Here is a 22,037-nt window from a genome sequence, read left to right as displayed (position 1 = left end):
AACACTGCAACTGCAATCCATCACAAGAATTTAGTGTGTGTAGCTCCACTTCAATCTCTGGTGCCTTGCAGCTCATCTGAAACTGGGGGTGAATTCTGGCACTTTTGGATGCAAAGAGAAATGATCTGCTTGTTTGTTTCTTCATTTTTGACAGCATGTTTTCTTACGGCATATTTTTTGGCATTAGAACTAAAGGTCTTTAGTGTTTCACAGTTTCTGTTCAGATAATGTTGGAGGAGAAAGTTTTTTCCTGTGCAATGTGTGGAACTGCTTTGAGTTTTTCATTTTGATTTTATATTTACATCTGCATAAGTATGTGTGCATTTGATATTCCATTATTAAAATGCACAAAGTAGGGAGGTGAAATTGGAAGGAATCCAAAGACCTCTTGGTCCAATCCCCTTTCCACACCTCATTGCAAGGCTGAATAGTCTGTGTTTCAGCTGCACCGGTCATGCAATCCAGATCACAGTCAGATCACAGTGTTGTGCAAGCATTGCAGTCAGGGGGATGGTGGAGACTCCAAATATGACACTTCTTAGTCTGCTTGTAGTAACTCATTATCAAGAAGCAACAGATGAAACTGAAGGCAGCCCTCTTTAGGGAAGTTTTTAATGACTGATGTTTTAATGTATTTTTAATCTTTTGTTGGAAGCCGCCCAGAGTGGGTGGGGTATAAATTATTATTATTAAAATATTATTATTACTACTACTACTACTACTACTACTACTACTACTACTACTATTAAAGTTTGGGTGGAATGGATATTTTCAATTTGGGGTGGATGGCAACACTTAAAGACAACAGCAACAAAAGACATAGTATAACTATCTCCACGTTCTATGCATAGCTATTTTAGAAATCATTTTGTTGCTTCCAGTGACCCTGATATTGATAGATTCCAGCTTTCTCAGAAGATGCAATATCTCCACCAACATCCATTCTCAAATAAACCCGGTTGGTATTACAACTTATTTTCAAATATCCATTTTTGAATTTGTATTCCTCTGTTCTTACAAATGACACCATTAATTAGAAGAGCTTAAAACCAAGATGGAGGTGGAGACTAACAATCTAACTATTGGCACTTTTAGTCTTTTTCTCTTGTGACATTCAGCAATTGCTTTGCCAAGGAAACTCAGTATGAATTGTAATATTTAAAAAAGCTACACCGTTCATAAAACGTTTTAACGTGGAAGGAATCATAAAGGTTCCTATGTAAAGCAAAGTGAAAAAGAAAAGTCTCTGACACTGTCCTAAAACACTCAACACTGTCAGGCAACAGATATGAGCACCATGGGCCCTACACCTGCAGTATTAAATATTAGGAAATGTTGCTTAGCACTTATTCCAATAGTGAACATAAGTGATGAGTACTACCAGAATTGTAGTCACAACAGAGGTACAACATAAGTATAAAAACGGTTTTAAAAGCCTAAAGCTACAATCCCTGAAGTGTTGGAAGCGAGAGGGGGAGAGATTATAAAGGTGCTGCCTGCTGGGCTCTCACTGGCAGGCAAGGGTGGGGGGAAATCAATTCAGATTGCATTTAAAGGCTAGCTTACCAATTCTACACTTTCTGAAACCGTATGTGAACCCAAACACAGCTATGCTTTGAAATTAGCACTGATCTGATTTTTTCAAAGCAGTTACCCACTAATTTGTACAAAAATGCATACACTATAGTACACATATTAGTAAAAATGACATACAAGATCCATTGTGTAATTAGCAAAACTGCATATAAAAATGTGCATAGTAAGAGAAATAAGCAGCAAAAAGCTGATGAATTTTTAGATGACTTAAAAAAAAACTGATGTAGAAATGTGCAGAACTATGACTGGAAAAATTAGATACAGAGAGAAACAAAAATTAACATATTTGGCCATCCCTACTGGTAAAGCAGAACCAAGGGTGGTGTTCTTCTGTCCATTTCTGGTCTCAATTCACCATCCTATTTCCACTGAAAACAACAGAAGGCAAAGGGGAGGGAGAGGTTTAGCACTCATGGAAGAGTAAAATTGGAAGGGACCCAATGAGTCACCTGGTCCAACCTATTGCAAGGCAAAAATATCTCAATTTTTCTTCTGATTTTTTTTTTCTTTTAGGGATGTGCAAGAGGACTGGGAGGGTTTAGGATTCTTTAAGAACTTAAGAACACCTTGCTGGATCAGGCCAGTGGCCCATCCAGTCCAACATCCTGTTCTCACAGTGACCAACCAGATGCTTGTGGGAAGCCATAAGCAGAACATGAGTGTAAGAGGCCTCTCTCCAGTTGTGGTATCAAACATCTGGTATTTCAGCCACACCCAACACGCTCCCCTTTTGGCACCACATAGGCCAGCTCTTTGGGAGGAGCTGGCATTGTCAAGAGAGGTAAGTCTGGCCAATGAAGACTGTGCATGCACTAAGGAGCTGCAGAATGTGCAATCGTTGGAAAAGAAAGAGGAAGAGGAAGGAGGAGCCTGAAATGCCCTGCTTGGAGGAAAGGGCTGGCCGGAATCCTGTACAGAAGCCTCCCTTTTAGGAGGGCAGATAGACTCCAACACTTTGTTGCAGGTTTCACTTGTCTGGTTTAATTTCCTTTCCCGAGCCCTCTTCTGTTTTCTACGAGCCACACTGAATTGAACAGGTCTCTCTTTCTAAGAATGTGGTCTTTGCTGCTATGTGACATGCAAGATCAGCTGAGGCCACGTTAAGCCCTACTAACCAAATCTCAGGAACCAATAGCTAGATTTTCTCTCCTAAAGCAGCCAACCATATAAGCTATTATATGCTCCAATATCCCTGTGCTTGATCTCCCTTCCAAGTGCTCTAGCCCAGCCCTTGCCAGCAGGCAGCCAGCCAGGAGCAAATTACATTGGGGCCCTTTGTCCATCGGTAACAAGCTGCTCTCTAAAAGATTGACCATGAAGCCCCATTCTTTAAAAAGATAAAAAAGGAGAAATACCCAGCCATGCTGATACTTTGCACATTTTCAGTTCCGAGCTTGTTGCTTTACTGAAAAGCAAATATGAAAGTGCGCACAGGCAATTTTCAAACCTATGCAGCCACATGCTCCTAATGAAGGGAAATGGATTCTCCCTTGAACCAGTATTACAGTCAATAATTAGTCATAGTTTCAGGAAGACCCAAGAACCCTTTGATCTAGCTAACTATATATAAAAAGGGACATGAGCCTGTTTTATACAAACCAAATAAAAGTTGCAGGGAGGGGAGTCGCCTAAGGAAGATGTGCTTTAGAAAACCTCATCCTGTTGCAAATGATACCCAGTCTGTGCTCGAGGGCTTGCTATGGATTAGAAACGCCACAGGGGGACAAGAACTGGAAGCCGATAAATAGCATGTATGAAAAAGCCAATGCATCTGTGAAGATTGTTTGAGAGCTTAAGTGTATGTCTGAGAGCCTGTTGTATAATGTAAATCTAATCACAGGTTTGCCTTCTGTGGCCTTCTTATATTCTTTAGCTCCCAAAGACTCATGAGCTCATAGCATTGCACCTGGGGGGAAATGGATATTCAGACTAAGGCTACAATCCTATGTACACTCCCCAGGTCTTAGTCACACTGAACTTTTGAAGAGCGATGAACAGAATTGCATTGCAAGAGAGTCAAATTCACCACTGAAAGAGCATTGTAATAAAGTGGACCCTTGAATTATGTACTGCTCTGGATACATAACTTCCGGGTTTTGCCACGCATGCATGCGCAGAAGCAGCGGCTCCAGTTACGGACTTTTCAGGTTAAGTACGGACCCCTATGGTCCGTATGGAATGAATTTTATTTGTATCCGGAGGGTCCATTGCAGCTCATTCTCATGCCCGTTTGGGTTGACTACGATTTAAAAATGAACACGATATTTAATACAATTACCTAACTGCCAATGACCTAACAGCACATGATCTTAACATACGTAGCTATCATGTCATTTTTTTAAAAAAGTGATGGTGCGTGAGAGAGGGCTGCCTTCACCTTGGCAGCAGCAGAAACAGTTCTGAAGTGAGAGAATCAGATCCCCAGACGCCTAAGTGCCCCTTAGCCCCACCCTGGTGGAATAATCTGACTGGGGATGATCACTCTCAATGTGTTGTTATCAATTTTCAATTGGTTATGAATTACATTTGTATGAATGTGGTTATTATTAGACGTCACCTTTAAAAAAAAATGGTAGAAAGTGGCATATGCATCAAATAAAATAAAAATAAGCCATGGTATCTAGACCACAGCTTGACCTCATTATCGGAAAAAGCATGATTCTGGCACAGACCTAGTTTCCAGAAAAGTGATAGCACTGGATTATCCTTCAGCATAGCATCCCTAATTTTAAAATGGCAAGGCATGATCTAGCCAAAGTAAAGACCTTTTGAGTTCTGTACTGTTTTCAAGGACAAAGGGTGAGTGAGAGAAGCATGTACAACCTGTTTTGGGGGAGGGCAATTGGGTTGATGTTTTTATTTTGATTATGTATTTTGTGGTTTTATATTTTGATTTTATTCTGTGAACAGCCCTGAGACCTCTAGGAATAAAGGTAAATACGGGACCCCTGACCATTAAGTCCAGTTGTGACCGACTCTGGGGTTGCGGTGCTCATTTCGCTTTATTGGCCAAGGGAGCCGGTGTACAGCTTCCGGGTCATGTGGCCAGCATGACTAAGCCGCTTCTGGCGAACCAGAGCAGCTCATGGAAACGCCGTTTACCTTCTCGCCAGAGCGGTACCTATTTATCTACTTGCACTTTGACGTGCTTTCGAACTGCTAGGTTGGCAGGAGCAGGGACCGAGCAACAGGAGTTCACCCCGTTGCGGGGATTCGAACCTCCAACCTTCTGATTGGCAAGTCCTAGGCTCTGTGGTTTAACCCACAGCGCCACCTGCATCCCCCTCTAGGTACAGGGCAGTATATAAACTCAATTAACAACAACAACTCCAACTGAAATCAATGGGACATGAATGTCTTCAACTGCCTAGGCTGTGTCCAGTACTTTCTGTCTTCTGCAATGAAGCAGTAATATTGCACAGAAGGGGGGAGTAGATGCCAAACAAGTCTGAAGCCCATACAAAATGAAAAAGGATGAACAAGGATTAAACGTTATTTACTGCATCTGAATCCTGGACCTGCCATGAATTGTCCTTTCATTCTTCCAGCACAGTGAGTGGATAATACCAGGGTTCAGCAGCAAATAATGGAAGGTTTAGACCCAATGTTAATAAAGCACTAAGAAAAGTCAACACATAGTTATGGTAGGTGGAAGTTGGTGACTAACAGGAGGATGTGTTTGTATTTGCCTGTATGTATGATTAAACACTATGTGTTTGTTTAGGCTATGTAACAATCAGGTAGCTGCAAGCAGTTTCCTGTGCTTATGAAATTTAGAACCTGAAATTTAAGCAGGACTAAAACTGAAAGGAGGTAAATTGCTCTTGTCTTTCAAAACCTGTTGCATACCCTTTGATGCTCAGGTTCTAAAACCGTTACTTAAGTATATAGAAGCACGGTAATGCACTTAAGGAAAACCAAAAGAAAACAAGATCTCAATCTCCAGGAGGCAGGGAGAAGAGAGGAATTTGTCTCTTCAGTGTGTGAGAACTTCAAAAGCAATCGTGAAACCTCACAAGACTGCTGGCGATTTTCTTAAAAGTCTTTGTGGCCTCTCTAAAAGGGGTTTTCTGTTGATTCATGTTGATCACGCCTGACAGCTAGCATTTCCGTTAATAATAATCATAAATAAACCAGACAAGGTCACCTGACCTGAAATGAGCATATCTACAGCACCGTATCCATTATAGCAGTGTGTATCCATGACAGCAAATCAGGAAGGGTCCAGTGCTCTTGACACCATAGTTTAAAATAATAGGAAATGCCTTGGGTTCTTTGAGATAGATATGTATATTTAAATTGCAATGGCAATCTTTTATACATGGACAAGGATTAAGGGAAAGAGATCTGCCTTTAAGAGGGGGAAAAACTGAAGCAAGACTATTCTTGACCATAAATTAATGCCAGCAGATTTCCCCATTCCACTCCAGTTTGAGCCTGGCCCACTGCTGCAGTCATAATCTTATGTTTATGTCCTCATAAATCTATTGACATGTAAAAGATTGTGCTTCCATCCAATACAGAATTATGACTTTATTGCTGGGGGGTGGGAATTCAATGAGAAAACATGCTATAAAAAGTGGAAGGCTTTATTTATTGACAATTGTTTAATGAGGAAAAAAAGATATTTGCATTGACTTTTTTCTTTTTTTTAAGGAATGACAAGGTGTTTAAATATGACCTGTTACTTCCAGGCTTAATTAGAAATGGGTACAATTCATTAAAAATGGTGGTCTGATAAAAATAGATGCATCGAAGCTCAAATTTAATATTTAACCCCTCCCTCTTCCATTTCACATCCCCTGCTTTGCACGGTTTAGTAAAGATGAGCTGCACACTTTGTGCTGAAGGTCAATGGATTCAAGATCTATCAGGGTAACAGGGCAAGTCATTTCCATCGAGTGTGTCTGAGTGCTGGAAGGGAGCTCAAGGGTCAAGCTGTCCCAACACCTGCATTATGCCAGGATTTTCTAGATCTAAACCATCCCTGACAGATGCTTATCCAGCCTCTTCTGAAAAAGAGGCGGATCCTGTATCATAGCAGGAGAAATGTAACTAAAGTGTGCCCAGGATCAAATATATAATCAGAGTGTGCCAGCCTTGTAATAGAGCAAGTCCCTTCCCTTTCTTGAGGAAGGATTTGAGAACATGCTCAGAAGAAACATGTCTCTACCATCTTGGCGATAGTAAACAAATCCTTTTTGGATAGGCCACATACCTTTTAGACCAGCCATGGCCAATAGAGTTCATTTGCAACTATAGGAAAGTAGGGCCTCCCATGAAGTGAGCTAGAAATGGAAAGTATATATTCCCCCTCACTTATGAAGCCATTCCACAAGGTCAGGCAAAAATCAGCTCTATCTGATGTAGGTTGAAATTCTCCTTGCTACTCAGCCTGCTATACTTTGGTCATTAGTATGGGTGCTAGCTTTGTATTCTAGGGTTGTCAGCACACTGGGAGCAAGAGGTGAAGGGTGGGGTGGCTTCTGTCTTGTGTGATCCACTTTTGCTTCACTGATTAATGAATGGGTCTCAGCTGGCACATTTGAGGGGTATTATTTTACACTCAAAGTGGCAGAAGAATGTCTATGGCAAATGATGTTTGATTCATAATGCGCTTGAGCATTAGAAATACGTATCCTGAACCTGTAATTACAAACTAAGGAGTAATTGCTGGATCAGCCTGAGGCCCATCTAGTCCAGCATTCATTATAAGAATCTAGGTGGTCTACAAGAAATTGACCAATAGTCCACTGCTGGAATGTGGTCTCTCTTTTGCCTTGTTGGATCAGTGGTTCAGAGGAAAAGGACTGGGTGGCCTTTCCACCTATGCAGCCCTTCTAGTGGAATATCTGCTTCATTTCTTGTCAATCCATCCACAGGGAATTCTGAAAGGTGGGGCTGGATCACTAGCAAACCCACAAATAGCTGAGAAGAGTGTGTAGCCCATTGGGATTGGGAAAAGGGAAAGAGCAAAGTTGAGTTTCAGGCTGTCCATTGAACAGGGACATGTAGCAGATCTTTCCATGGCTGGGCTCCCAGCAACATCTAGAATGTCACATAACCCCCACCCCAGATCTTTGTAGTCAATACTATTGGAAGAGTCAGTATGGTATACTGGAGAGAGAGTTGGATATTTCCCATTATACTACAGAGGGATTTCTATGACTTGGGACTAGAGCCATAGGTTGAAATCCTGCCATGGAAGTTATGGGTGAACATAAGGTTGTTATGAAGATAAAATGGCTCATCTCCCACATACTGTCCTAAGTTGTTTATCCCCCGAGGAAGAGGATAAACATGTGATAAATAAGACAGTAGGTAAGAAAATGTCCTCTACAGAACCTGCTTTTCTCATTAAAACACATTCATTGGTAAGAACAAACAGGAAGAATGCCATTCTAAAAGGGACACTGGGCTGGGTTGTTGAATATAAGGCAGAAATGACAAAAACAAAACAAAACCCTAAGGCTAGTGATGAAAATTGGAAATAGTTATGTCTTTTGAGAATTATTCTTGATGGTAGTCTTGAAAGAATAATATTCTCGTGCTCTAGTTCAAAATGCTTTGAGTCTTTGCTTTGGGCACAGAACAGTAATTTCCATCTGTACAGGTGAAGCAAAGTCTAGACAAATGAAGAATGGACCCTGAAAAATGCCCTTCCAGAGAAGAAGAAGAAGAAGAAGAAGAAGAAGAAGAAGAAGAAGAAGAAGAAGAAGAAGAAGAAGAAGAAGAAGAAGAAGTCTGAAGTCAGCCAAGTCAAGTTGGTGCCCACCAGTTGTTTTGGTTTACAGTTCCCTTCATCCCTGACCATTGGCTATGCTGACTGGGGCTGATGGAAGCTGGAGACCAAGGCATCTAGAGGTCAGCACCAGGCTGGACAAGGTTGGTTTAACAGAAGAACTGGCATAGTCACATATTTACTTACCTAACAAAAAGCATGGAAATTCTCTGTTAATTTCCCCCAGCTGAACTTCCATGCCATGCAAGCAGTAAAGATGATCTACAGTGTCACATACTATTCTAGTTCACAATTTGGGCACATGTCTTGGTCTCCAAGGACCGTTCATCCTCTTCTGCCCAATTCCTCCTGAGTTAATCACCTTAAAATGCCTTAATTTCCAATGGAAAAGTTTTTAGCATTCCCCCCAATAAGGTAAGTAACTCTGAAACCTACTTAGCAGGTCTCGGTGCTATTTCTCAATCTAGAAGTCTAAGGACATACCTGTATTTGAACGTTTCTTTGGATTTTTGAGACTTCGGCACCTCCCACTGAGGGAGCTGCTGTTCTCGCTCATAGAGTCTTGTGCTGAGGAAGCACTTCCCGTTGCTTCACTGTCTCTCATCATGCTTTCATACCCGCTGCTTCCTCCACTGTGGTAGAACAAGGCTGTTTTCCCCATGGCAGGTGGCAGCTCCCCGCTCAGGACACTGCTGTTGTCACTTCCGTGGCCACTGCTACAGCGGTGAGGCTTCCGAGGTGGAGTGATCTTGCTGTAAGGTGAAGGCAACAGGTGAACAGTTGGCTTCTCTTCTCCGTGGATGGCGCTGCGATCATCTGTGTCTGAGTTCCTACGCAACTGCAGCCCTCTGGTGCCTGTGCTTCCTTGCAGAAGTTCTGAGATCCTCCCATTGACGGCTCTGAGGGGCAGTTTTGAGGAGAGCCCAGAGCCCCTGTTCCTGCTGAGAGACTGAGTAGACCAGGACATATTCTTTCCATTGGGAGGCAAGCCTGAACTCTGCCCCACAGACTGAGGGAGGGACTTGGTAGAGAAGCTAAGTGTTTTGGTGGTTGAGGCAGCCAGGCTTCGAGCCTTAGGACTTGCCAAGAGGAGCTTGCTCACTGCAGAGATCTTTGATTGACTGGCCTTTGGCGAGGCCCCTGCAGACTGAGAAAGGCCTGAGTTTGTGGGTGAGGACATTGCACTGCGGTTGAAACTTCTCCCAGCTCTGGGCATTGTGGTGTCTTTCCCAGGACCCATCTTGGAGCTGACAGAGGACAGACTCTCTGCCCTTTCCAAAGACAGGCACTCATAATGGCTCCCACTGGACCTTCCCAAGGAATTGGTTCTGCTGGCCAGCTGCTCAAGTTTGGCACTAAACAATTTACTGCTACTATTGTTACCGCTCTCCATACTGGAACCCTTTTGTTTCCCATTCAGCTCATCGGGAAAACTAGCCAGGAAAGGTGCTGGTTGGTTCAAAGGGCTGCTGGTGCTGCTACTGCATGTGCTGTGCTGAGGGCTGGCCCTATTTTTCTGATCCAGGCTAGATTTCCTCACGGGAGGCAACGGCGGAGTTCCTTTTGGACGTGTGAGAACGCAGTGTTTGGGGGACGCAATCCTTCTTTCCAAGCTAGCTCTGGATGTCTGGGACCCAACAGAACAGCTAATGGCACTGTTCTCCTCAATGTAATGATAGGAAACCCCATCCAATTCCTCCAGCTTGCTGGCCTTCTGAACGCCTCTCGTGAGGCTGCCATTTTTAAAGCTCTCTGTAGTGTGTGCTGGGCTGTGGACTGTGGAACTGGAAAGTCCCATTTCACATCCATCTACAACCCTCTTCAGGTTTTCCGTTCCCGGGGAGCTGGAAGTCTCTCCGCTACTGCTGCTAAACCTGTCTGCTGACTTCTGCTTCTTATTTTGTTGAGTGATGGCTTCAGCCTTGGGGCCACAGCTTTCTTTTTTCACACTGTCTTCCCTCTTTAGCCAAGGATCATCAAATTTTATCTCTTTTCTTACACTGGATTCCTTCACCTCTTGAGGCTGGGGAACTTTTGCTGGTGACGACACTGCAGATATGGTCTCAGGTGGCTCTTGTGCCTTAAAGGGATTAACAGCAATACATGGATACACAGTAATGTTGGTCTTCATTGGAATGAAACCTTCACAACTGCTTAGGCTTGTGGTGTTTGATATGGTGACCATAGTCTTTCCCAGGGATGATATTTTACAACCTTTGATAGGTGACATTTTATTAATACTTTCGTCAGTAACCTCTGGCAGTACAAATATTTCCTCGGTGACTGGCTTTTGCTTGTCATTTATACAAACCACACTGCTGTTCTGTACGCCTCTTGCCAGTTCAGGAATGGGCGCATCTGCCAGTGCTTCCCCATGCCCATAGCATGCTTGGGCTATGAAGCTGTGGCATGACTGTTCGCCATCACTTCCAGTGCTCATTTCACTCAACCATGAGCTGATAGAGGAACGTCTGCTTTCAGCCTCTTCAGCTTTGTGATCCAGTCCCATTTTTGGAAGAGGCATAAACTGGGTGATACTGACCTCAGACACAGGAGCTGTACTGGCATAGCATTCAAGATCTTCACTGATGCTGCTGATAATGCTAACCGGCCTAGACCCGGAGGCCAGAGCTTGCACAGAACAATCACTGTTAAAGCTGATGATACTTGTTGGACGTCCGTTCTCCAGAACCCCACTAATGGTCAGTTCTTCAACCAGGGTGAATACCAGCTCATCTTCTCCGTTCAGCTCTAAGGGCTGCTGCACCGTGACCATGGTGGTGCTCAAAATCTCCTTCTTTGACTCAGGAGAAAGAGGTGGCTCTTGCTGCTGCTCCTGCTGCTCTTCGTTGTCAATGGGCTCCCCATAATCAGCACTGCTAGAAGACACAGACTTTTTCATGAGCTGTGGGCTCATGCCAATGGGAGGAGTGCGGATCTCTGGCTGCATCAGAGACTCACTGGACACCATCCCGGAGTCCTTGCTTAAGGATGACGGTGGTGGTGCAGGGTTGGGCAGCACCCCTTTCTGGGTGTAAACCTTGCACCTCTGAGAAGGAGAAGTGGGTGGCTTGTACTCGGATGTCTTGGAAAGGCTTGCAATGCCAAGCCGCGGGGAACCCATGGGCCGAGGCTTGCTTTCTACAAAGCCGCAAGTGTTCAGGCTTTCTCGGCTGCTCTGCAGATCCGTGCTGTGGGATTGCTGGGAACAGTTAGTGTGGCTACTTGGACTGCCTGTAACACTCCTAGGTGATGGAGGGGTGGGTGCCTCATTAAGCACCCCGGTGTGAACAGGGGAATGGCTTCCCTGAATTTTGTTGGCTGTTGCATTCAGGTTTTCCTTTAAATCTTTATCAGGTTCTTGGCAGCCTGCCAGGCCTTCTTCTGATGTACTAGTGAGCTCTGCTGCTTGGCCTGACACAGGGCACTTAGTCACTTGGTCAGAGCTGAACTGAACAGGCAGTTCTTCAAAAGGAAACGTGTCAGTCTCCTCACTGCCGTCAATGCAGTCCAACCTCTCCTGGAGTTCCGCAAATGTATTGCACTTCAAGCAGTCTCTCTCAGAAGTGCTGGGGGCTGTCTCACTCATGTCCTCCAGCTTGCCTTCAGTTTTGGTCTTCTGAAGGGCAGGAACTATGGGGACAAAATCTGGGGGACCTTCGTTGTCAGTTAGTTCCTTGTCCGAAAGGGCTGTGCCATTGGGGCCAACATAAATGACGGTGTCGCATGACTGTTCGCTGCTAGAAGAATAATCTGGGTCACTTGACAAGTGAAGAATGGGGAAGTCTGGATCAACAACGTTCCGAGAATGGAAGGGCCTCAGCTGGGTTGGCCTCCGCATCCTCCCTTCTTCACAAGAACTTTCTCCTCCAGAAGAGCTTGACGTGTACTGTTGGGTAGGAAGATAGGGGAAAAGTTAGCATTTCGAAGAACCCCCTTCCATGGAGCTGAAATCCACACCCCATGCTCTCATATAAGCCTTCATGCATACAGAGGCTACTGCAAAGGCCACCGGGCATGGAGATTGCCTCATTCAACATGCAGTAGAGTGCTTCATGAAGCTGGTGGCTTCTGGCATCAGGGATAAAGCCACCAAGTCCATGTGGCAGGTTGCTGTACAGAAATGGTTTAGCATTTCAAATAGCTCCATGTGCTTGGGTTTAAGCAGCTGTCATATTGCTCTATTTGTTCATACAGGAGCAGTTGGTGGGAAGGAGACTTGCTTACTGGGAGGGAGAAGGGTGAGGCAGTGGGGAGCTGGGCACAGTGTGGATGCACCAACAGGAGGGGCAGATTGGCTCTGCAGGTGCATCAGCACAGCACTGACCTCCCCCGGGCCTTGCCCTTCTCCGTACTGGGAAGCTGCAATGACTCTGGACCACAGGTGCAAGCTGACTTCCATCCTCACTCACGGCTCCTCTGTTCATGCACACTGGGCTTTAGCAGAATCACAGAGGGTAAAAACAAGTTCTAAAGTGAAATGAAAACCAATTTATTTCAAACATGTTACATTTATAAGGTTTTCCTTCATTCCTTTTTTGTGAGTTTTGTCAATATTATTCCCATTTTTCATACGAAAAACTGAGGTTGGACAGTAGTGATATGCCCAAGATAACATGGACCAATTCCTTATCATGGAGAACTCCAACTCATGCACTATCAATAGTATGGTCTTCATGCCTGTTTATAAATAACCTATGCAGTCAGACAACAATGTCACTTACTGGGGTATGTTGTTGTGCAATCATATTGAGGAAAAATGCCTGATGCTGCAATTCTTCTGCTGAACTCAGTGAGTTGCTCTACCAACTAAATATGTGTAAGACTGGGCCGCATGCCACTTTGATCCCAGTGTTCCTTTTGACAGTTGTTAAAACAAATTCATTAAAAAGCCTGCCATGGCATTCTTGCAATTATTTACTCTGAAATTCATTCACTGATCACAGTGGAGTTACTTTAGATGGATGACTGAAGTCTACAGCTAAAACCAAAGGCTAATGATGTTGAGCTGAAACATATAGTTGAAAGTGGATGAGCATTTAGTAAGCAACACCCATCACTTAATTAGGTGGCTGGGATAAGCACACTTGGAAGTGTATTTCACTAGAATCAAGGGGGCTTACTTCTGTGATTACAGCGGTGGAGATGAAAGCAGAAAAGGAGGAATGAGAAAAAACAAACCATGCCTCCCACGTCTTTCTTCCATTAACTATATAAAAGAGGTTCACCTTTGCATTTCAGTATGCAGGGGAACACATTGATCCTCTAGTCCAGTTTCCAGCAACAAAAGCTCAAGTAATACTAAAATTTCCTAGATTTTAATAATGCCAAATAGATGCGCTCAGTAACTTCCTGAAAAATCTCTAAGAAAGGAGTCCACTACTTCTCTGTCCAAGTTATCAATTTTTTATTATTATAGTTAATATGTGTTTCCTGATACACACTTTAACACAGTGGGACTTTCATTTTATTTCTTTATACATTTTATGAGCCTCCTTTCAAAGTGATTTCCACAAACTACTGAAGCCAATATCAAATGAAATAACAATTAAACCACTCCCAGCAATAAAATATAAGCAGCTAGCAGCATAATACATGTTGGCACAGAAGGAAGTCCTATTGAGGTAAGTATTGGATTGCAGCCTTAAGCTGCAATAAAAGCTGATTGCTTGCTTAAGAGAAGAAAGTTTCCAAAATTAAAAAGCTGTTATCTGCTGGCAGAAATTGTCCAGAGTAGGAACAAGGCAAGTCTCCTTAGAGAAGCACTTCTACCAAGTCCTGATCCCACATGTCTAACTTCAAAAAGAAGTAAAAAGTCTCAGTGACTGTGAAGGAACATACTCTCCATACTAAAGTCCTAGGCAACTAACTTTCACAGTTTTATTTAGTCGCTGCAAATTTTAATTAATGTTCAGTTTTATTTAGATAGTGGCTAGAGAAGAAGAGATATAAAATAACGTGTGTTGGATCAACCTTTTCTTGCTGTAAATACATGTTAGCTTCTGATTTTTATCAGAACTGAGCATTGGTATATGCAATCTTCTCTAAAAGAACTATATAGAATTCAGATCAGAACACCAAGCTTCTCAATTTTCACTCTCAAGATAAAATATAATGTTGGCTTCAAATGCACTGGCTGAATTAGTACCATCCAGACCACATCAGCTAGTCTTGTTGTTTTTTTAAAAAAAGTTTGTGCTCATTCATTGTAAGGTTAATGAGGGAAATGCTATCAAAATTAATATTGGTGTCACACACTACAGCATGCTCTGTTGCAGAGATTTCTTTCTGGGAAGAGATTGTTGTGCAGTGATATTTTACAGAATCTGTTAATTGATCTCAGCTCACATTTAACAATCCTTAGGCTGCTAATGTGAATGATGTTAATAAATTATTCCAGCTTGACTTTTAACCAGGATTCCATGCTACATAGACTTCAAGAAAGCAACATGAGAGTTTGAACTCTGCCATTTCTGTGCCTATTATAACCAATCATTCATCTAACAATGAACGTATGATTTCCCTCATGCACTCGGATGTACTGCCATACCATCAGAAATTAAGAATATTGATTTTTGTTAGAAGCTGCACTTTCAAGGCCTCTCCCATTTCTTTCGGATCCCTAGCTTGCCATGCTCTTTCCAGAGCACGGCAACAAAAGAGTTCCCCCCTTGTCCTTACCTTTGTTTTCTTTTTCTTCATTCTTAAAACCCTGGATGCAATCTGGATGGTGGAAAGTGTTTCAGCATAGTTCCCTGCAGCTGCCGAAATGTGAGCTATCATGGTAGTACGGCAGTTCATGTTCCCAAGGGACTCCCGGAGCAACATGGTCAGCTTGCTGTCTCTGCAAAATAAAAAGAATTAAGGCTACATTAGTGAGCCATGTTTCACTTTGACTGTCGGGATGTGACTCCAGGTCTCAGCAAGATTTCTTCCTTTTTAATGGAATACTAATTAGCATTGTTCTTCGGGATTCTAGTGCACTACATCTGCCTCTGAACAAGCTGGAAAATCCCTGCACTGAAATGGAGAGGCTCTTATCTTTCAAGGGTTTTCTGCCTGTTTTGTTTTCCTAGCACATTTTCAGCAGTATTTTAGCACTGGAAGCCGCCTCATCACCAGGAACCTATTATGGGCTAACTAGTTTTAAAAGAAAACCCAGCTGTATTTAAAGGCACAGAAGGATCAGGCCTTAAAACACACCACAAGTTTCACCTCTGCTCATTCTTTTTGATGTCTGAAGGTGGAATGAGTTTGTCCCATTTTCTCCCTGTCACACACTGAGTCACCGAACGGACTCATTTTTAGAAGACCTTGCAACCTCCGCCTACCACTTCCTATGAGACCTGCAAATGTTTTGCATGACAATTGCTTTGGCACTGAAGAAACTCTGCTAACATTATCCATTAATGCAACCCCAATTATTACTGCAGGCGATGGCGTGGCATCAAAAATTCAACAACAAAAACTTATTTAGAATGATTTTTTTTCCAAAACAAAACCCTGCCTCTTGTCAGCAGTGCACAAGGCAATTCAGGAGTAAAACAGTCACTGTGTTATGTGATGATGGTAGGAACCATCCATTCTATTAATGCAGTTACAAGAGTACAATTCACCAGGCACTTGTCCTTTGAGAGCCCTATGGGAATGGATGGGAATTATGCTCCCTCCTCAATAATAATAATAATAATAATAATAATAATAATAATAATAATAATTTTATTATTTATACCCCGCCATCCTTAGTTCCCTGCAGAACTCAGCAGGGAGGAGGGTATGGACAAAACTAAAATTAGTTGGCTCCAAGGCCAGCCATGACACAAAGTAAGGCAACTGGGTGTCAGGATCCACAGGGGCAGCAAATCCGGCCTCCAATGAATGCACTGCCTGAGGTTGTTGCAGCGGCACACTCCTTGGAAGTCAGATCTGCCTCCTCCTCTGCAATGTCCACCCAATGCTGCCTCTACAACTGCCTCTTGGTGAATAGTAGGCTCTGCTGGTATCCTCACACCCCTAGGGAGGAAATAGCAAAGGCTGCCCTCTGGGGTCTCCTGGGGCCTGCACCCACCTGGTGTGATAGGTTCTGGTGCCACCTAACATTGGCTTCCCTGCCCTACCAGAACCAACTAGCACCAGCCTCTACTGGTACTTCCCCCTGCTGCCATAAGGGGTAATTTGCTGAAACTGCTTGCTGTGAGGGAGTGGGATACCAACACACACACAATAGAGTTACTATGCGCAGATATAGTAGCTCTATTGTGAGTGTGTGTGTGTGTGTGTTTGCAGATAAAGTACAAGATAAGCAAATTGTTTCCTGATTATTTTTCTTAAGAGAGAGTCTAAAGACACTGGCTGCAAGACATATTGCTATCCTAAATAGATCCATTCAGCAGCAAATAGCTCCATTTCATCATGTGTAAACAAAGCATCCATCAGAAAGTCTGAAAGTTTCCCCAGAAAGTTCAAGTGCAACCTTCTGTTTTGCACAGAATCTGCCGGTTCTCAGCTTCCTGTGGGCAGAGCTAGTCAATCCCTCTACAGTATTTGATGGCATGTGATGTAAACAAAAGTCCATTAAGATGACAGCAAGGGAAAATGCGTTCATTTCTCTGATTCAGCTTTGAATCCACACAGACCAAAAGATAAAAGGCTGTTGTGCAAGCTTCGTGCATCATCTCTTCAATCAAGGAATACTGCACTATCAAATTCTGTGCAAGAGTAACCACTATTCCATGGATGATGTACACAGAAATTATTAACATCTGTATGGAAATCGATACCAAGCCTTTCATTTACTCATGCGTCCATCAAAGCACAACATGGAATGACAGTGCAAAAGGGCAACAGACTATATCTAGGTCTCATGAGAATAACTAAGTCATGCAGCCATCATCAGCAAACTGGTGTGGTCTTCCTCGAGACTTATAAATGATGGATGTCTGTAGGTCACCTGAACCCTGAATTACGCTGAAGTGCATTCTTGCTGTTGGAAGAGAGATGATATTACGCACATTCCTGTGCTACATCTATTGAGATCATGCTTATAAATAACAACAGATGATTTTAAAAACCAGCAATGTTTCATATTTGACGCAAAAAAAGTCTAGCATTATCTTGATAATCTTCCCTTTGCTGTAGGCTACAGTTAGCTGCCTCCTTTCTTATAGCTAGCTTAACAGCTTCCCAAAAGAAAACTACAATGGAAAGGTTACTAATCATGCAATTTGCAAATATTTTGCATTTTATATTCAAGATCTGGACCTCCCAATTCAATGGTTCAATTATCTCTTTCAAAAAGATATGCTAATGATTTTTTTAAAAAAAACCCACACAGAGACAGAAAAAATGCCATCAGACACAAGCCACCTAGTAGCTGCTGCCTCTGTTCCTTTGATCTTGCAGCAGTTTAAATCTCTGAATTCTTTTTTTCTTTTTTAATCACACCTATTATATTTCAAAATATACCGGTACCCGACAAATAGGTATACAAATGCACAGGGCATCTGTATTTTTTTGAAAGCTGATTCTATCCTCCTGTCAGAATAAAGGAAGATGGGTGCTTTATTTCAATAAGGAAAATAAGCCAATATTCTTCAAATGCTAGGTTATTTCTAGTGGGGTAATCAAAGGTACTTTGATAAAGGATAATTGTTATGTAAAAATACCCCACAAAACATTTTATATCAAAAAATATTTCTGCTGACTTCAACTTTAATGAAAGTAGCATACAAAAATATGGATCAAAACATTCTGAAGATAGCCTTTCAAGATGGCACAAATCCCCGGTCCTAAATTACCCTTGTGTGACAGCAGTTCAGTAGCTCTGTTCCCAAAGATGCAGTTAGAATTCTGTGTTATGAGGAATATAGTTATTATTAATTAATTAATTTGTACACCACCTTCAGTCAAAAATCTCAGGGTGGTTCACAGCATAAAAATATAAAATAAAAACACATAATACATAATAAAAATAAGAACGAAAGCAAAACAAACCAATAGCATGCCCCCCCCCAAAATATTTAAAAGGACACAGAATGTTAATCAACCAAAGACCTGGCTGAAAAGAAACATTTTTGCCTAAAGATATACAATGAAGGTGACAGGCAAGCCTCCCTGGGGAGAGCATTCCACAAATAGGGAGCCACTGCAGAAAAGGCCAGTTCTCATGTTGCTATTCTCCAGACATCTCGTGGACAGGGCACACAAAGAAGGGCATCAGATGATAATTGCTAGGTCCAGGTTGGCTCATATAGGGAGGGGTGGTCCTTGTCGTATTGCAGTTATGAGAATTATGCCTGCTGACTTTGATGTCTGTCACTAGGCATCCTTCCTTATCATTAGATGATTGAATATTTTGGGCATATGCATGGCAGATGGAAGAACCTGGATTTAGTTGGTAAATGCTGCCATTTAGGCACAGTACAGGCTCAACTATCTCAAGCCCTGTAATCACCTGGTCCCTGTCCACCATCTAATGTTGTTGATTATTCAGCCAGTTACTGACTACAGTGGTGCCCCGCAAGACGAACGCCTCGCAAGACGGAAAACCTGCTAGACGAAAGGGTTTTCCGTTTTGGAGGCGCTTCGCAAAACGAATTTCCCTATGGGCTTGCTTCGCAAGACGAAAATGTCTTGCAAGTTCCTGCGGGGTTTTTTCCCTCCCCCCCCCTTTTCCTAAGCCGCTAAGCCGCTTATCAGCTAATCCGCTGATAAGCCGCTTAACAGCTGATCGCTAAAAGCCGCTAAACCGCTAATCCGCTAAGCTGTCAATGGGCTTGCTTCGCAAGACGAAAAAACCGCTATACGAAGAGCCTCACGGAACGGATTAATTTCGTCTTGCGAGGCACCACTGTACAGTGGTGCCCCGCAAGACGAACGCCTCGCAAGGCGAAAAACCCGCTAGACGAAAGGGTTTTCCGTTTTGGAGGCACTTCGCAAAACGAATTTCCCTATGGGGTTGCTTCGCAAGACAAAAAAAATCTTGCATCCCCCCGCGGGTTTTTTTCGCTTTTTTCGCCTTTTTCTTAAGCCGCTAAGCCGCTTATCAGCCGTTCCGCTGATAAGCCGCTTAACAGCTGATCGCTGGAAGCCGCTTGACAGCTGTAGCGCTAATCCGCTAAGCTGTCAATGGGCTTGCTTCGCAAGACGAAAAAACCGCTAGACGAAGAGAATCGCGGAACGGATTCTTTTCGTCTAGCGAGGCACCACTGTATAGGCAAACTACCTTTTCTAAGGAAGACTCTTCAATATTGTTGATCACAGATATTGACTTTCTGGCAGTTGTGAGGCTGCTCGAGTTATACAAGGGATACTGTCCCCTGAGCCAGACTCCTCAAAGGAATCAAGGGCTTCCATTGCTAACAACCTGACAAATGGTGCTGGGACCATGCCAGATGGGACAAGTGAACAAGTGCTCCTTTGCACACTAGGAATATTTGGCCCTTGATCTTCTTTAGCCCAAGTGGGGTGGACCTTGGGGAAGGTGGACCAGAGGAAGCAAGGCCTTAGTTCACCTTCTGCCTTTGTCCTGCCTTGCTGCTGTGGGAATCTGGTATGGACAGGTCAGAACAATTAGTTCTGATACATATATTTTATTTTGCTGGAAGTGAGTGGAGCCTTGCAAGGAACAGGACTGATGGAGAACAGGCCCCAGTAAGCTATATAGGAATAGAATTGCCAGTCAGCTGATGGGTTTGAGACTTCCCATGCCACTCAAGGATACTTCTAAAAAATGAAAATATGTAATTTACATTGAAGTAATAAAACTGCCTGGGCTATACCATTTTGGGTTGCAGGTGGGTATTGGGCCTCCATAAACACACTCTAATTATTATTAGAAATATTATAGTCTAGCCTTCTCCTTGGCATGTTAGTTTTTCTGTGTGCAGGAATCCTTTTACAGTCAGGGAGCCACCCCACCCTGGAAACCCTTATCGACAAGCCTGAAGTGCTGCAATCAGAAGCCCAAACACAAAGCTGCTACCTCACTGAGAACTAGGATTCAGTATGCTTCCCTTGCATTCAGATGTACCTCCCCCCACCTTGAGCTGAATGTGAATGATCAGAAAGGAGTGTTCTGTCTTTGTGATTGTCAAGGTGATTATTAAAAAAAGAAGAAGATGAACAGCACCAATTTCATTTCCAAATGAAAAGGAAATATACAAAAGAATGGGAACCAAGTTAAAAAATTGGCTCAAAATTCCCCTGTCCCTAGGAGATTATTTAGACAATTTTATGTATTTATTCCAGGTCTAAAACATATTAAGTCATAAATATTTTATCTTTCCGCCCCCCTCTCATTCCTCCTTTCCATTTCTCTTAGGACTCTAACCAATAAAAAAAAGGAATGCAAACATTGGTGACAGCAAAATTAAAACTGAAAACAGAACCTTATTTTTTTTTATTAAGCCATATAACATGCCATGGCATGTGTGCCTACTCATACAAATCACATATCATGGTTTCTTGCTAGTAGCAGGCCAATGGCAAATGCTATTAACCACCTAGGTGTGTGATTATTACATGATAAGCCGTGGTACGCCCTTGAGCCTGCTGTCATACAGTAATTTATTGGCAGAAAGTGAGCAAATGTAAATATATTTCACGTAGTCAGTAAATATAAACATTATGCCTGCACCTGCTTCTGTCTGTATTAGTCAATTAATAAGAAAAAGTATAATTTGGTATAGCATAGCAGCATTGGGTTGGTGTGGGGTGCTAAGTCTTCTCTAAATTGTGAAACATCATGGTTGGATCCCAGCCCTACTCCTTGAAGTGCAATTGTCAAAACTCTTCAATAAGAGGGACAGGTTAAACATCATATTACTACACAAGATGTTTGTGGTGTTGTCTTCAGGTTTAGATGCCTTTGATAAAAAAATTAGGAAAATTCATGGAAGTTATCTGTTAATGGTCATTAGCTATGATGGCATAATGGAACCTCTGTGTAAATGGGCAAAATTCCTCGGATTATTAGAAGCAAGATATAAATAAAACAGAAGATAAGCATCACTTTCACAGCATGCCCTGCTAGTGAGCTTCCAGAAGAAAATGCTGGACTAGTAGAACCTCCATTTTCTGCTGAGCCTGGCATATACACACATACTTTTAAAGATCAGTGTCAGCTTGATGATCAAGAGATGATCAAGAGAGCTCCATTTTTTTGTATTGAGGTAGAACTTTTTGATTCATTAATTACAGTTGCAACCCTGCTATCGTCCCGTTTTATAGACAGGAATTAAGAATAGTTGTTGTAAGAGCAGGAAGTCAATCTGGGGTTTTGGGGTCCTCTACAACGTACCCTAACAATGATCCCATACATCTGTCAGGCCCAGACCTACCATTGGGCCGAGTGAGATGCTTTCAGTACTATTTTCACCTCAGGAAGCAAAATGTCTTGGCCCAGAACAGTAGACATTCCTGTTTTAATAAACATTTACATTGTGGAACAGAATAAAACTATGCTTAGTTATGGGGTTTAATTGTTTTTGTATGCTGCAGAAACAGAGATAAGAGGTAATTCCAGTTCTTGAAGGATTATTGGTTAAAAGAGAAAGGAAATAGAAAAAGGGAAGAGGGAGAGAAAGGAATTGTGACAACCAATTGCACTGAAAAATAGTCACAGTCTTGTTTGCTAAAATTGCCTGTATGGGGTTTGTCTTTCATTATGACATAGTCATTTCTGGTACACAAGCAGTTC

The 22,037-nt window shown here is 42.6% G+C and overlaps 1 protein-coding gene across 5 annotated transcripts in view; it reads right to left on the bottom strand.

The window, feature by feature from the left end:
- KIF26B (kinesin family member 26B) overlaps nucleotides 1-22,037 on the bottom strand; it is a 278,191-nt gene that overhangs the window by 13,921 nt on the left and 242,233 nt on the right. For all 5 annotated transcript variants that reach the window (XM_083731982.1, XM_083731983.1, XM_083731985.1 and 2 more), the window contains 2 exons: nucleotides 15,020-15,182; nucleotides 8,822-12,227 (listed from right to left, as the gene is read on the bottom strand). In XM_083731982.1, the coding sequence (XP_083588108.1) occupies nucleotides 8,822-12,227; nucleotides 15,020-15,182 (3,569 nt within the window). The remainder of the gene's footprint in view (nucleotides 1-8,821; nucleotides 12,228-15,019; nucleotides 15,183-22,037) is intronic.

The sequence above is a fragment of the Podarcis gaigeae genome (assembly GCF_964106915.1).
Source record: "Podarcis gaigeae genome assembly, chromosome: 3".
Lineage (NCBI taxonomy): Eukaryota > Metazoa > Chordata > Lepidosauria > Squamata > Lacertidae > Podarcis > Podarcis gaigeae.
Note: the sequence above shows the minus strand (reverse complement) of the source record. Positions and strands in the feature narration are given on the sequence as shown.